Raw genomic sequence first — 15,157 nt, 5'->3', positions numbered from 1 at the left:
CAAATTCTAACAATATATTTTAAATTTGAAATTGTTCATAGTGAAATGAACAGATGATATTCTTTTAAAGTTGAGGTATAAAAGAAAATAGAAATTACAGGATTTTTTTGAATTAGTATATGAAATAATATAAAAATAATTGAACTTGAAAGTGATTAAAAAAAAAGTGATTAAAAAATTATCGAATTTCTTTTATTTTTTTAAAAAATAATATTCTCGAAAATATATAACATCAATCTGAAAAATACTTATCAAAAAAATGTATATTCTCTCTTTTATTTTTAAAAGAATAAAAGACTATAAGACAATTGATTTACAGCGTTTCTCGAAAATAATGTAATGCAATGAAATTTTAAATGTATATCAAACTTTAAAAAAAACTTATTGAAAAATATTATTCTCTATTATCGAAAAATCTTAAATAAATATTTTCACTATATTATTCTTCTACGTGAAGAAAATAAGCTTAAATTTGCGAAAAATTGCCTTTTTATTGTTAGATTAAAAATGATTAAGAATAAAATAAATTCAAAGCGATATATCTTAATAAAACAGAATCTTATAGAATAATAATAAATCAAATTTACAAAAGAATAATATTATATGATGAAGTTATTATATGACATATAAAAAATATTGGGAAAAGTCATCGTTTAATACTTATATGATATTTAGAAAATTTTAAAAGAAATATATGGTATATTAGATAATTATGGAAGATCTAGATATAATAAAAGAATAACTTCAAAGTTTATTAGATATACATAAATTGATTTATTTGTTTTCGAATAATTATTGAATTTATTGCCTTAACCGATTTTTAAAAAATTCTGCGAGCAGAGAACATATACTTATATAAGTTTTACTTTAAAGTTGAAAAAAATACACCAGAAAGTTAATGTAATAGAAAAGATTTTAATATTTGCTCTAATAAGTTTTTCCATACTTATACTTACTTTTCATCCTATCTGTGCTTAACTATTATAATTTTTAAAACAAATTTTAAAGCTACTTATTTAACATTTTAGACGATTGCTAATACAAATAAAATGTAAATGTTTTTCTAGAAGTTCTCCAAATAAATGTTAAAGGACTCAACGGTTAAAAAAGAATTTTAATTTTTTTTTTAAAATGCGGATATATTTAAGAATAATATTATCAAAAGTTACTTTCAACGAGTATTTTTTATTAACGAATACTGCATTTTATAAAAATCATCATTTAATATAATACATACAATATATTGTAAAACGTATATTTGAGAGTTTTATTTTTAAATGTATTTTCATTTTACTTTACATTCCTCGATTTTTATTTTGATTTTTATCATTTTTCTCTATTTGGAAATCTAAGAACAAATCATACAGAATTCAGAGATCATACGTGCATTATTTTGCAAATCATCAATTATTTTTTATTTTTATTTTTTATTCTTTTTTTAAATTTATTTACAAAATCAAACTTTAAAAATTAAAACTCTTAATTCATGCAATGAATAATTATTTAAAAATTATTATATATTTTAAAAATTAAATTGATTATTATGAAATATACATATTGTTACAAATACACTTGTAATAATAAAAAGATGAGAATCATAAGATTCGAATTTTTTTCTTTATATTTTTTCTTTACATTGTTTCTATAATTTAATGTATCATGAAAGTTTTTGAATTTTTTGAATATATCTTGGATATTGAATAAATGTATAGTAAATATATATATAAAATTTAAAATAAAAATAAAAATTTACTTAAAAATGTTGTTAAAAATAAGTATGTAAAAACATTCTTTCTTATTTTAAAAAATTTGAGTGAAATAAATAAAAAATTTAAGCAATGATTTACAATACTACAACATACATACACGTTGATATAATATAACATAATATTCAAAAAATATTGAAATTTATTTTTTAAATTCCTTTTTAAGCAATTAATTTTGTATTAAATAAAGTGAATGAAAGTAGAGTGGAATATTTCTCTCTTCATCTCTTCATCATTCTTTTTTTCCAATTCGTTTCATCTAATATAAAATTAAATATAAAAAAATAAATTTAAAAAATAAACTTTAATAGATTTGCATACAAACTTTTGTATATATATATTTAATATATAATATATAATATATAATATATTTTTTAATTTCTAGAATCTTTCAAATTTTGTATTTATCTGAATATTTTGTCTAGACTTTAATAAAAAATATTTTTAGAAATTTTAAAAATAAATATGTGAAATATTTCCAGAAAAATAATATTACATAGACATTCTTTTTGAATATGATGTAATTTTACATTACATTTAAAATGTAATTTTAATAGCATTTGTATTGTATTATATTTTAAAATATATTTAATAACATATTATTATTTAATTTAATAATTATTAATTATATATGTTATAAATATAATAACATTAATATTTTGTTTTATAATTTCTACTCCAATTATTTCAACAATATTTCATACGCAACTTTACGCAAGTTTCATGCAATTACCGTTTCCAATCTAACCATATCTATTTATCCAATCCAATTTTTTTTGTTGTATTATCTTTTGTATATTCGATACATCGTTTTCATGTTAAAATCTTTTACAATTATTTTATATTGTGACCGTTGATTCTTTATATTTTTTATTTATTTAATCCAATTATCCTATTTTTAATATTATACCTACTTGAAATTAGTTAACATTCAAAAAATTTAAAGTAAAGAAATTATTTCAATTGATATTTTGCGCAATAACATATTAAAATATGAATTTATTTTTATATTTCATTTATATTGAAGTAATAAATTAGAAATTTTTAAAAGCTACTCAAATATATATATTTCGAACATATAAAAATCGATAATATTATTTTCATTGAAGAATTTCAATATAGTAATTTCCATATATCATTTTTTCATACATTTTTTATACATACATATTTAAAACAAAATAAGATAAATTCGGAAGAGATAGTTTATGAATAAGATATATTATCTACATAATTTTTAAAATATCTATTTAATATTGTTAATTTATTTCATTTCTATATATTGTATTCACAAATAAAAATTTAAAACTTTATAATATTTACATTATAATAAAAATTTTTACGAAGATTCTTTAATTTTATGTGAATATAACAAAAACATCTAAACAATTTTAATGCTATTATGAAATTCTATATAGTATTAATATATTCATGGAACATAAAAATTTACGAATTGAAATAAAAAAATATTTATGTAAAGTGTCAATTGAGATTTATTTATTGAATTATAAGCAATTTAAGTTATGAAGAAGATCAAGACATATAACAAAGAAAATATAATTCTCGCTCTATCACTCTATCAATCTCATTCTTCATTTAATACAAATTTAAATTGCTTATAATTTAATAAATAAGCTTCAATTGACTTTTTGTGTATCATCTTCTGTATTTATGTTTGTCTCTAAAATTGACTCTTTAAAAATGTTTTAATATATTAACACTCTGTTATTATATTAACAATATATTAACTAAATTATACGTATATTATATTAATATTGTATATATTATATAATTTTTATTATTAATATTATATAATTTTTTATATTATTAATTTATTAATAATATAAAAATTATAAAAAATTTATTAATAAATTATACATAAAAGTAATGTAGAAACTTATATTCATTTAGATATATTTATCTTTTTAAATAATTTAGAAAAAAAATAATGAACACTGAAGATATTATTGCATATTATATTCTCATAAATATTTAGAAAATTATTGTGATAAAGATAAATACTAAATAAATTATAATAATTATTAATAAATAAACAATAATAAAAAATGATAAAAAATAATAATATTAAAAATAATATCCTTATTTATTTATATTTTTTTAATATATTTTAATAGAAATGAAATTTTTTATTCAAGAACACTAATTGTTCAAAAATTACGTTTACTGAAACTTTTAAGTAGAAAAGTGCAAAACGAAGATAAAATTTTCTAATCAAAAGTTTTATTTCTTTTTTAAAGTTTTTATAAATATGAAAGAAGTATATACAAAGATTATAAGTATATACAAAGTGAAAGTCAAATTAACAATTAATGCATTAGTTTTTTAAAAACTGTTGAAATATATACTTATAAACATACTTCATATTATCACTTCTCCTTTATATACACTTCTTTTCTGTTCAAAATATGAATAAGATTATTTATAATTTTTATCATTTTTTTATAATAAAATTTAAAAATGAAAACAAAATTTAATTAATTTTATTAATTATTTCACATATGCATATTAAAAATTTATATATAATACATTAATATAATATTACGATACATAATATCTTATTATTTTTTATTATACTTCTATGCTTAAGCAATTTTATAGTGAATCCAATGAAAAATGTTTAGATCTTACATAAAACATTTATATACAAATTATCAATCATCATATTAAGCGATTTAAAGAAAAATATTCTGGATATTTGATAAAATCACTCTTATAATAAAATATAATGAAATATATATTGTGATTAAAGCAAAAAGAGAAAATAGAAATTATTAATAAAAACATATGAAAAAAATAATTAATAGAACCTATAATTAGTAGTTAATAATTCAATAATTAATAAGAATTATTACTGTACTAAAAACATAAAAAATTATCGAAAATTATGAGTAATCCTAATTTTTTCGCCAAAGATAACATATGATCGATTTTATTCGACGAAGTCTTTCATTGATACAATAGTTTCTGCGAAAAATGAACAACAAACTCAGTCCTGATCAAAAAAAAAAAAAAAAACAAAAGAAAAGAAAAGAAAAAAATCGCCGATTGAAATTTGTAAACGCGCTCATGTTTTATTGAACAGCCCTCGTCGCGCGATACTACGGCTCGAGGGGGAGGGTGAAGTTCGAGCGGAAGAATTTTTAGCCGTGGAACAAGGAGGAAAATGTGCGCGCTGGCAATCAATGCGAGGTAGGTAGGTAGTATACGTGGAACGTGGCGGACAGCTCGAGCATTGAAAGGGTGCTCCGGCTTAGAACTTTCCTTTGTGAAGCGAATCGAGAACCGGAGGAAAAGTCAAAGCACGAGCCACGGTGGATTTTAAACCGAGTGTTGGATCCGCCGCACTTCAATGGAGAGCGTTTAAACTTTTAATGATCGTCGCCGGCTGAAGCGTTTGCCGGAATAAGCCCCTCGAGTCACCAAGGGAGGGCTGCCCTCTTACTCTTTATCTCTCTTGCTACCTATCTCTCCCTTCGACCCACCAAAAACGGTCTAACCTTCGCACACCTCTCTTTTCTTCGCCACTTTTTCCCTTTCGAATCCCTCCCTCTTATTTTTCGACATTTCTTTCCTTATCAATTATTCTTGCCTCGTTTCGCGTATACGGCGTCACGGTATATGAAGCGGTACCGCTTCGTCTCCATCTCGAGATATTTCTTCTTTTTGTGTTCGAAGAGTTCTGCAATAATCCAAAGGGCACTTTGGATTATCTTTGTGTTTCGTATCGTTCGGTAAACTCGAGAGATTTCTTGGAGATGGTTTAAGATATTGATGCGTATACCATGAATGTTATATAGTGTGATAAGGTGAATATATTCATCGAATTCATTTGAAGAGATTTTTAGAGAGACAAGATATATAGATAGATTTTTATACATCGATTTTCATATTTATTTTGGCCTCTAGAATTAATTCTCGGATATATCACGAATAAATTAATATTTTAATATCGTTAATCATTAAAATCTAATCTCAATTTTTTTTGTTCATTGTTATTAAATAATATTAAAATATAATTATTAAGATATTAGACAATATATTATTAAGATATAATTATTATTATTATTATTTTTTTTTGTAAATTTTTGATGAAAGAATTTTTTAAGATAATAGAACTGTAATAAAATTCGAATAAAATGTTATTATAAAAACCTAAATATATTATATATATTGCAAACTATTATTTTTCCCATAAATTTATCAATTAATGTTGATATAAATCCAAAAATATTAGGAAATAAATATATTTATTTAAATTAATTGGCAAATTTATTTTAATTATTGCTGTAAATGTCAGAAGTTTTATATAGAGATGCAAGTATTTATTTATAAAGAGTTTGAATTCCATGGAAAGATGCATCCATATAATACCAACGATTATAACTCAAATATTATATTTAATTTTAGCAAAGCTTTTTATAGATAAATACTGACAATAAAAGTAATTTTCATGATCAAATAAAAACCAAGAAAAAAAATAAATTTAATATGGATTAAAATTGAGATATTTTTATTACAGTTCATGAGGAAGTAGCTTTTTAATCGGTTCACCCTTTATATATATTAGATGTATTAACATTAATAAAAGGGATTAGATGCTATCTTATACTGTCGGATGCATATAGTATATAAATGAAATTTTACATAATAATAGCAATCTTTTTTGCAAATATCTCAAAAAGACAAATGATCCTTATATCATAAAAAAAAACTTCAAAATCTATAATTTCAAAATCGATAAAGTGCTTTTAAATAAAATGCTATATTTTTTATATATAAAATATACGTGTAGAATTCAATAAACTACTAATGAACATATTTGAACAAAAATCAATTATATTTTAATCATTATTGTAATCGACTACTAATCACTAATGAAATAATCACATAAAGTAATCTTGTTATTTTGTACAATATTTCTAATCTGTAATTATTAATCAATAATAATCTGTAATCATTTGAATGATTATCACGTATACATATTTATCACGATAATCAAATCAATTATTAATGATGAAATAATTGTATTTTTATATATATTTTTTTAATTAATATTAATCAATAGAATGTGATTTGTCAGTTGAAAAAGAACAAATGCATTTTGGAAGTTCAAGTTCACTATCAGTAGTGAACAATAAAATTAAATAGAGTGAAATCGTAATAGCGAGAGCATGTGCTAAAAATATAAAAAAAAATAACTTTTTTAGAAGAATAAAAATCATATCATTATAAAAACATATATTATTAAATAATATAAAAAGTATGAAAAATCTATTTAAAATTTAAAAGAGATCCATTTTATCGCTGGAAAATTCCATAAAAGTTTTTTCTAAAAAATAAATGAAATAGTCGAAATAATCCTGTTATTGTTAATTGTTGCAATCAATTTACGGACATAGAGGAATGCAATATTCCTCTATCGGAATATTGATATTTAAAAACCGTAAACAAAGTCTATATCTGCATATTTTCGATTCGCGAATAACTGTGATATTTCGTTATATAATTTCAAAAATTTGATGATACTAAAAATTATTTTCATAGTATTGATTTATTTTTATATTATATCACAGATCTATTACTTTTTTATATTTCGTATTATTATACATTTTATATTTAGCATAAATTTTAATAAAAATTTATGAACATTTATTTAATATTTTTTTCTTATTCTCAAATTTATAGAATATATTAACAAATTTTAATTATTAAAATTTATCTTTTTATATGTTATCTATAGTAATAGAGCAAAAAAGATATGAAAAAGAGAAGAAATTAAAAAATTGAATAATTAGTTGAAATTTCAAATAAAATATTTTTTAATATTTAAATAAAGTTTTAATTTTTCAAACATTTATTCGTAATTACTATAATTGACTCATTATTCTTTTTATAATGTCGACTTTTATAATGTACTTATGTATAGTTAATATCCATTTGATGCTTTGAATAATAAATTATTCAAATAACTTTATTCTTAATCTTATTTGGAATCACTTTATTTTTAACTTCAATCGGTTAAAATTTAAAAATTTTGCATTTTTTTAAAAAAGAAACAACTTGAAACTTTGAAACTTTTATAACAAAAACAATTTTTTAATTAAATCTAAATTCTTATAAATTAATAGAATTTTTATAATTTAATTAAATATAATTCGTTGTAATTTTAATATTATTGTAGTTAATATTTACAATATTTTATAATAATATTGTGAAAAAGAATTTAAACAAAAATTAAAGATTTTTTAATACTTTTTTAAAAAAAAATTAGAATTATTCTTGAACATGTATCAATGTATATGTTTGTATATGTTTTTTAATTAATTATATAGGAAAAAAAACATTTAATGAATATTGCAAATAATTTCAAAAATTTATTATTGATACTGCTATATTAAATAATAATAATTATAAAGGAGAATGGAATAATATCAATTAATTATTTTTTAAATGTGACATTGTTTTACATTATTCTGTTTTTTTTTATTTTTTATTTTCAATCCAATCAATATTAATATTCAGCGATTCGCAATTTTTCATTAAAATATTTAGTAATTCAATGATTTATAAATATATATATATATATATATATATATATATATATATAACTTTTTCTTATAATTTCTTAAAGTAAATAAAAAATATTAAAATTTAAAATAAAATTATTTTATTTTTACTAATTATTTTGTTCTTCCAATTTTGTAATATATCTAAAAAATAATTTTATCTTGCAGATTTAACAAATTTTTATCATTTTAATAATTTTATCATATTTAAAATCATATTCATAGTACTTAGTTAATATCAATTAAAAAAAATGAGAAAATATTCGAACGATCGAGGCTATACAATAAGTCTTTTTATATTGTTCGATTTTCGTCATCTGATTGAGAATGCATTATTAATTATCGATCAGTATAATACTCGTTGCTATGCCAATTATAATTGAGTGACAATAGTGCACAATAAAAAAAAATAAAAAATAGAATAAATCAGTGATTGGCAGATATTCACTTTCAAATAATATTAAAAAATTCACAACATAATCATTTCTCAGATTATTTAATAAAATTTCATTTTATTTTTTAACATCAAGAAAACTGATTAGAAAATTATATGCTTGAATATATTGGATATATATTGCAATATATTGTTCTTTGTTTTAAAAAATATGTATGTAAAAAAATATTTTATTTAAACATTAATTCTTTATTTTTAATTTTTTTATTTTATATTTTAAAAATACTTAAAATATTTTTTATTTCTATAAAAATAAATATTATCAGAACATATTATGAAAAAAAAAATCTATTTATTTTTCTATTTAAAAATCATGAGAAAAATCATGAAATCATGAAAGAATATTGGTCAAAATTTATTTTTTGTTGTTTTTTTTATATTCTTTATTCTTTATTTTTTTATATTCTTTTAAATGCTTAGTTCATAGTTTATCAAAATAAAACGTACATTTTAAATTGTTTATTTGAAAAAAAATCTAATTTAAATTGTTAAGAAAAAAAATTTAATGAAACTGACAACACAACTTCTTCTCGAGCAACTTTCCTTAATTAATTTATATATTTTTCCACTTTTTCCTGTGTTTTTATCGTTACTTTATGTAATATAAATAAAATAATTTAAAATTTTTTTTAATTATTATTAAAACATATTTTAATATATATTAATATATACATTAATTATTAATATTGTGCATTGTAAATTTTATTTATACATATATATTTATATTAAACACAGTCAAAAAACAAAATGTAATCTAATCAATGATTAAAGATTAATTAGTGTAAAATTATTATATGTAATATTATTAATTATGATTAATTGTTTAATAATCATTGTTCAATGATTAAGAGGAATAACTATAAACATTATATTAATGATATTAATTCAATAACCATTGATTATAAAATGATTATAAAATTTTGATTATAAATAAAATAATAATCTATTTGTAATAATAATATTCCATTTTAGATACTTAAAAAACTACTTTTTGTAATCAATTATAATAATAATTAAAATATAATTAATTATTGTGTAACTGATATATTCTGAATTCTGAGTCAAATTTTAATAATTCAAATTTAAAAAAAAAAATAAATTTTTATTTGAAAATTATAAACTTACCTATATCTATACAAATTTATTTTACTATAGTTTTTAAGTAATAGATGTTTAATAAATTCGCATAGTAAAAATTCGATACAAAAGAATCAAAGATCGCAATAATTTCTTATTTTTTGCAAATAAAACTAAAAAAAATACGAATATCTTTTTTTTATATTCGGGTATTTAAAACAATTCTAACAATTAGAAAAAAGAAAACAATAATAAATTAAAAATCAATAATAAAATCAAAATAAAAAATCGTTTTTTGATAAATTTTTATTTCGATTTTACATATTTAAATAAGAAAAATTTTTATTTATAAAATAAATTCTGATTTATAAACATCGAACATATTGAATTTAAAATAAAGAGATAAAATCATGCATTTAAACATGTATCATAATGTAATTCAAATTAAAGTGAATTTATATTTCGACTTGTAGAGATTTTTACGATTAGAAAAGAATGAATAAAATCATATTACAGAGATTTTAATTATATTAATTAAAATTAATTAAAATTAAAATTAATTAAACTATATATTTTAAATACAATTATATTAGTCATATATATCTTTATTTTTACTTTCATTTATATGTAATGTTTTTAAAGAAGATATGATTTAGAAAACTAGTTTAAATTCTAATTGTAATTCTTTTGAGTTCTAATTGTTTTAGAAGATCTTTTTTAAAACGCTTATAACAAACGCTTATAATTATATATTTGCTACGTAATAGTAACATAAATTTAATAATTTAATAATTTAATAAAATTTAATAATAATTTGTAAAAAAAATTAAAATTAAATATGAAATATAATGTAAAATATTATAAAAAAAATTAAATTAATAAATAAATTAATAAAAAAAATATTATAAAAAAATAATCATTCCTTATCTATATCATAGAATGTACCTTTATTGTAAAGATTTCTTAATTCTTGTAATTTTCATTTGCTGATAATGATCTTTTCTTTCGATTTTTTTTATATATTTTACATAGTAAAATTTTCCTTTGTTTGTTATCTTAAATTGAAAATATTACAATACATATCGTATCTCTATACAACATCTATAATCTTATATTATGAACATATTAATTTTTTATTGTAAACGCGAAAAAACGAGTGAGCATATATTTTCAATTAAGCGATAAGCTGGTTGTTAGTGATAATTGGAAAATATTGATTTGCGGCTGATCTCACAACATATTTGTTTTTTTAATTTTATTAGCAAGATATATATATATATATATATATATATATATATATATATATATATACATTACATCGAATTACATTACATCGTTACATCGAATAATCAATTATTGCTATTTTTGTTTTCTATTCATTTTAATATCAAACAAAATATTTTCTATAATAAATTCTGTAATAATTTTCTAGTATTTAGATATTAAAATCTAAAATCTTTTTGAAGATTTTGAGGTGTCCAATTTAAAAAATTATTTTTCATTATTTATTACATGTTTATTTTAATTTATTAATTTGATAAATGTTTATTCAATAATTTATATAAAAAAATTTCGGATTAAAAAAATTAAATATGTAGATTAATGAAAATTATGCATTTATATTTTGCATAAATATTTCTTATTTGCATATTTATATTGTGAATATCATTTTACATACACTTTACATTTTAAAATGAATATGTAAATATGTATTAAATAAAACGATAATATTGACAATATAATAAAAAATAAAAATTAAAAAACAAAGAATTAAGATCTCAAACTTCCTCAACATTTCAAAAATTTAATAATTTTGCATAAATTATCTTTTTATATTATATTTATATTAAATCTTAAAAATTAATGCCATATTAATACAAGTTAAAAATTAATAAATCATAAATAATACAATTTTAATTTTTCTTATCCCACTCTATTCTGCATGTTTTATTAACTATCTGTTAATGTTTAATTGGATATTTTAATTATGTTCCATAAATTCATAAAAATCGTAAACATTGTTATTTTTAAGATTGAAATGATATTTTAATTTTCACTTTATGCGTCACTTATCAAATTTTCGTGGTTTCAGGTACAGCACTCAAGCAAAAATGGTGGACACAGGAACTGGTACGCTTTACATCGTCGGCTCTTTCAAAAGAATGACAACCGATCCTGATTTCAAGGTATACGCTATTCCAACCCCTCGCGTTACTTGTTTTCGTTGGCTTGCTCGAAACGATCATCGACGATCGGATTTTCCATACGAACGCAAGAAAACGCGAGCACGTTATTAAATATACAATAGAACGTCAATTATCCGAACTAATTGGAACATGTTTGCATAAATAGTTTTACGTATAATCAGGAAAAACTAAATCTGAATATTCTGAAACAATTAAAAATATAAAAATTTTCCAATACTTTATTTTATTCAGATATCTATGATTGATCATTATGAAAAGAAAAACAAGAAATAAATAGTACAATTAAAACATAAAATCTTAAGATCGTTTCTAAAAACTAAAATAAATTTAAAAGTTGCTATACAAAAATTTATTTTTAAATCATAAACAATTGTATTTAGATGAAACGAAGTAAAAATAGAGTGAAATATGCCATTGTGGAAATAAATATATATTAATCTATTTCCATTTTATTTTTATTAATGCAACTTTAAATCACTTTTAACTTAATAAATAAATTTTAATCAATATTTTTATATATTTTTATTTATTTTGGTCTTTGAAATTAATTTTTAAAGATATCCCACAAATATATTAATATTAACATTATATGTATATTTATTATATGTGTATCTATTACAATATAATCTTTTTTATATATATTATATATAATCAATTTTATATATGTTATAATAATATATATATATAATTTATAATAATATAATAATAATATATATAACATATATATTATAACATTTAATTAACAGGTAAAAAACAACGAATCAATATTGTAAAAATTTCTAAGTTGATCTAACTATGATGATTAACTTATTATTAATTAAAATTAAAATTAATTTAATTTAATATATTTTATGATATTTAATCAAGAAATTTGATTATGAAAATAGAATATAAATTTGAAATATGAAGTCATTGTTTTTCTTATAAAAGATTCTCTTTTAAAATGTAGCTCAACATAACATAACCTTGCAACTAATATTAATATAATCTTGTACCATATATGTATCGATTTTATGACTCCCGATAATAAGAATGTCATGCTTCGTTCTGATCAATTATTTGATATCTTTCTGATTATAATTAACCATCTAAGATAATTAGATAATATATTAAAAGTGTAATATAAACTAAAATTTATAGTTAATATTAATTTTACATATAATATAGTTACATATAATATACTATCTTAACAAGTTTCATCTTGATATAAATTTACGCGATATCTTAATATATTCGTAAGATACTTAAAAGATTAAAAAAAAATATAAAAATTGGTATGCAAAAATATTATATATTAGATTTATTTATAAGTTTTCTAAGTTTATGACAAAAATATGATAAAGTTATCGCTTCTATTCCCATTTCATTTCATTTAATGCAAACTTTAATTGTTCATAATAAATGTTTTAATCAACATTTTTCCAACTTTTGTGCTTATTTTGGCCTCCGGAATTGTCTTTCTAAAGATGTTTCAGAAATATATTAATATCGTACAATATATAATATATAATATAAAAAAAAGCTTATATATATCTTTTGTAGATGCATAAATTCTTGAAATTGATATTTTATCAATTCTTATAAATGATATTATATCGAAAATTAATAAAAAATGAACTCAGTTTTCCATTATGAAGTTTTCAAGTACTTATTATATAAAATAGTACATAGCTAATACAAAAAAATAGATTATAACAATTTAATTATTCTTTCTTTTTTTTTTTTAGATTAGTATCCACGACAATAATTAGTCATTTAGCTAATCAAAACTCGAGTAATCAGCGTTTCACTGTAAAAAGAAAATTTCGCAATGACGCTCGTTTGCTTCTGTTTTTCAGTTGTACCTGACGTCGAACGTATCGTCGAGCGACTTCAACATGGGTTACAGTATGACTGGCACGTTGGAGCGTGGCTGCAAGAAGACCAACTCTTTTCAGATGACACACTTTGCGGTGATTCGTCGACGAGACTATGAAAAGGCCTACGAGGACTCGAATCCCACCTAGTGCCCGTCCACACCCACGCTGTCCGAGTGTGGGGATTGCGAACACTACGCATAGAAGGAAAGGGGTATTAATCGAATTACGCGCACGGCTTACCCTCCAATTTATTCTCGATTCAAAACATAAAAATTCTCTTTACCATTCGATAATCGAGCAAATTAACTCTGTGATCTTCACACGGATCATAGATGATGCTCTCGTCGAATCTTTCTTCTCGTCCCGGTCTGCAGGGAATTAAACGGAATTAAATATCCGAAAAAAGCGATCGCAGCGACCTCGATTGGTAGCGTCAGCCGATACGCGACATTCGATGCGCGACACGCAATACAGAGAAATCAAACACCCGAACGAACGAGCAAAAGCCAAAACGTCCAAAGGTAGCGTTAAAAACTTAGGTCGAATTAAGTAGTTTTTAAAAAAAAAAAAAAGAATAGCAGGGAACGACACAGATGGCGAGTATACAAAAGTAATGTGATCGAGGATCGAGGACAAGCATTTTTCAAAGTATTAGCACGTAAGTTGTTCGTAAAATGTTCGCAGGCGATAAGTTTTTCCTATGGGTCCTTTTTTCGTATGGGCACGCGCTGTTTCTCTATCGGTTGAATCACATTTTTATTCGCGCGCAATTTAAGGCGTCCTTCTATGAATTGCGTCCTTTCGAGTGGCGAGCGCCTCGAACTTCCTAACTGTAATTATACTTTCCGTTCCTCGAGGTTATGCCCCCTCGTGTCGTTCCGAGGAACGAAGTTCGCGGCAATCCTTGCCACGCTCGCGCACCGAGTATATGTAATCCTCCTCGTCCATGGTTTTGATGATCGTCGTCGTGTAGCGGCCTAGCTTCCAAGCGATACTTATTTTTGTTAACGAGTAGAGAGACGCATGGCCGTAACACGACGCTATTTCATGATTCGAATAGGCTCGGTCGAATCCAAGGAGATCCGTGTTTACGCCCCCCCGCTCTTCGGAATCGCGAATCCGACTCCCGATTTTTGTACCTTCGGCTTTGCTCAATGATATGTACCGAATATCGAACGCGAACGGCATAGATGTAAGTTATGATCGAATC

At 21.3% G+C, this 15,157-nt stretch overlaps 1 protein-coding gene across 3 annotated transcripts in view; it reads left to right on the top strand.

Moving 5' to 3' along the window:
- Positions 1 to 14,535, top strand: part of LOC100578349 — a 45,920-nt gene extending 31,385 nt beyond the window's left edge. For 2 of the 3 annotated variants that reach the window (XM_016917523.2, XM_026439510.1), the window contains 2 exons: positions 11,974 to 12,067; positions 13,927 to 14,535. In XM_016917523.2, coding sequence (XP_016773012.1) covers positions 11,974 to 12,067; positions 13,927 to 14,094 — 262 coding nt within the window. In that variant the 3' untranslated portion in view covers positions 14,095 to 14,535. The remainder of the gene's footprint in view (positions 1 to 11,973; positions 12,068 to 13,926) is intronic. The other variant, XM_026439511.1, reaches the window with a different exon arrangement.
- The last annotated feature ends 622 nt before the right edge of the window (positions 14,536 to 15,157 follow it).

Source organism: Apis mellifera, linkage group LG3, assembly GCF_003254395.2.
Source record: "Apis mellifera strain DH4 linkage group LG3, Amel_HAv3.1, whole genome shotgun sequence".
Taxonomy (NCBI): domain Eukaryota; kingdom Metazoa; phylum Arthropoda; class Insecta; order Hymenoptera; family Apidae; genus Apis; species Apis mellifera.
The sequence above is the reverse complement of the archived record's forward strand: the minus strand, read 5'-3'. Positions and strand labels throughout refer to the sequence as shown.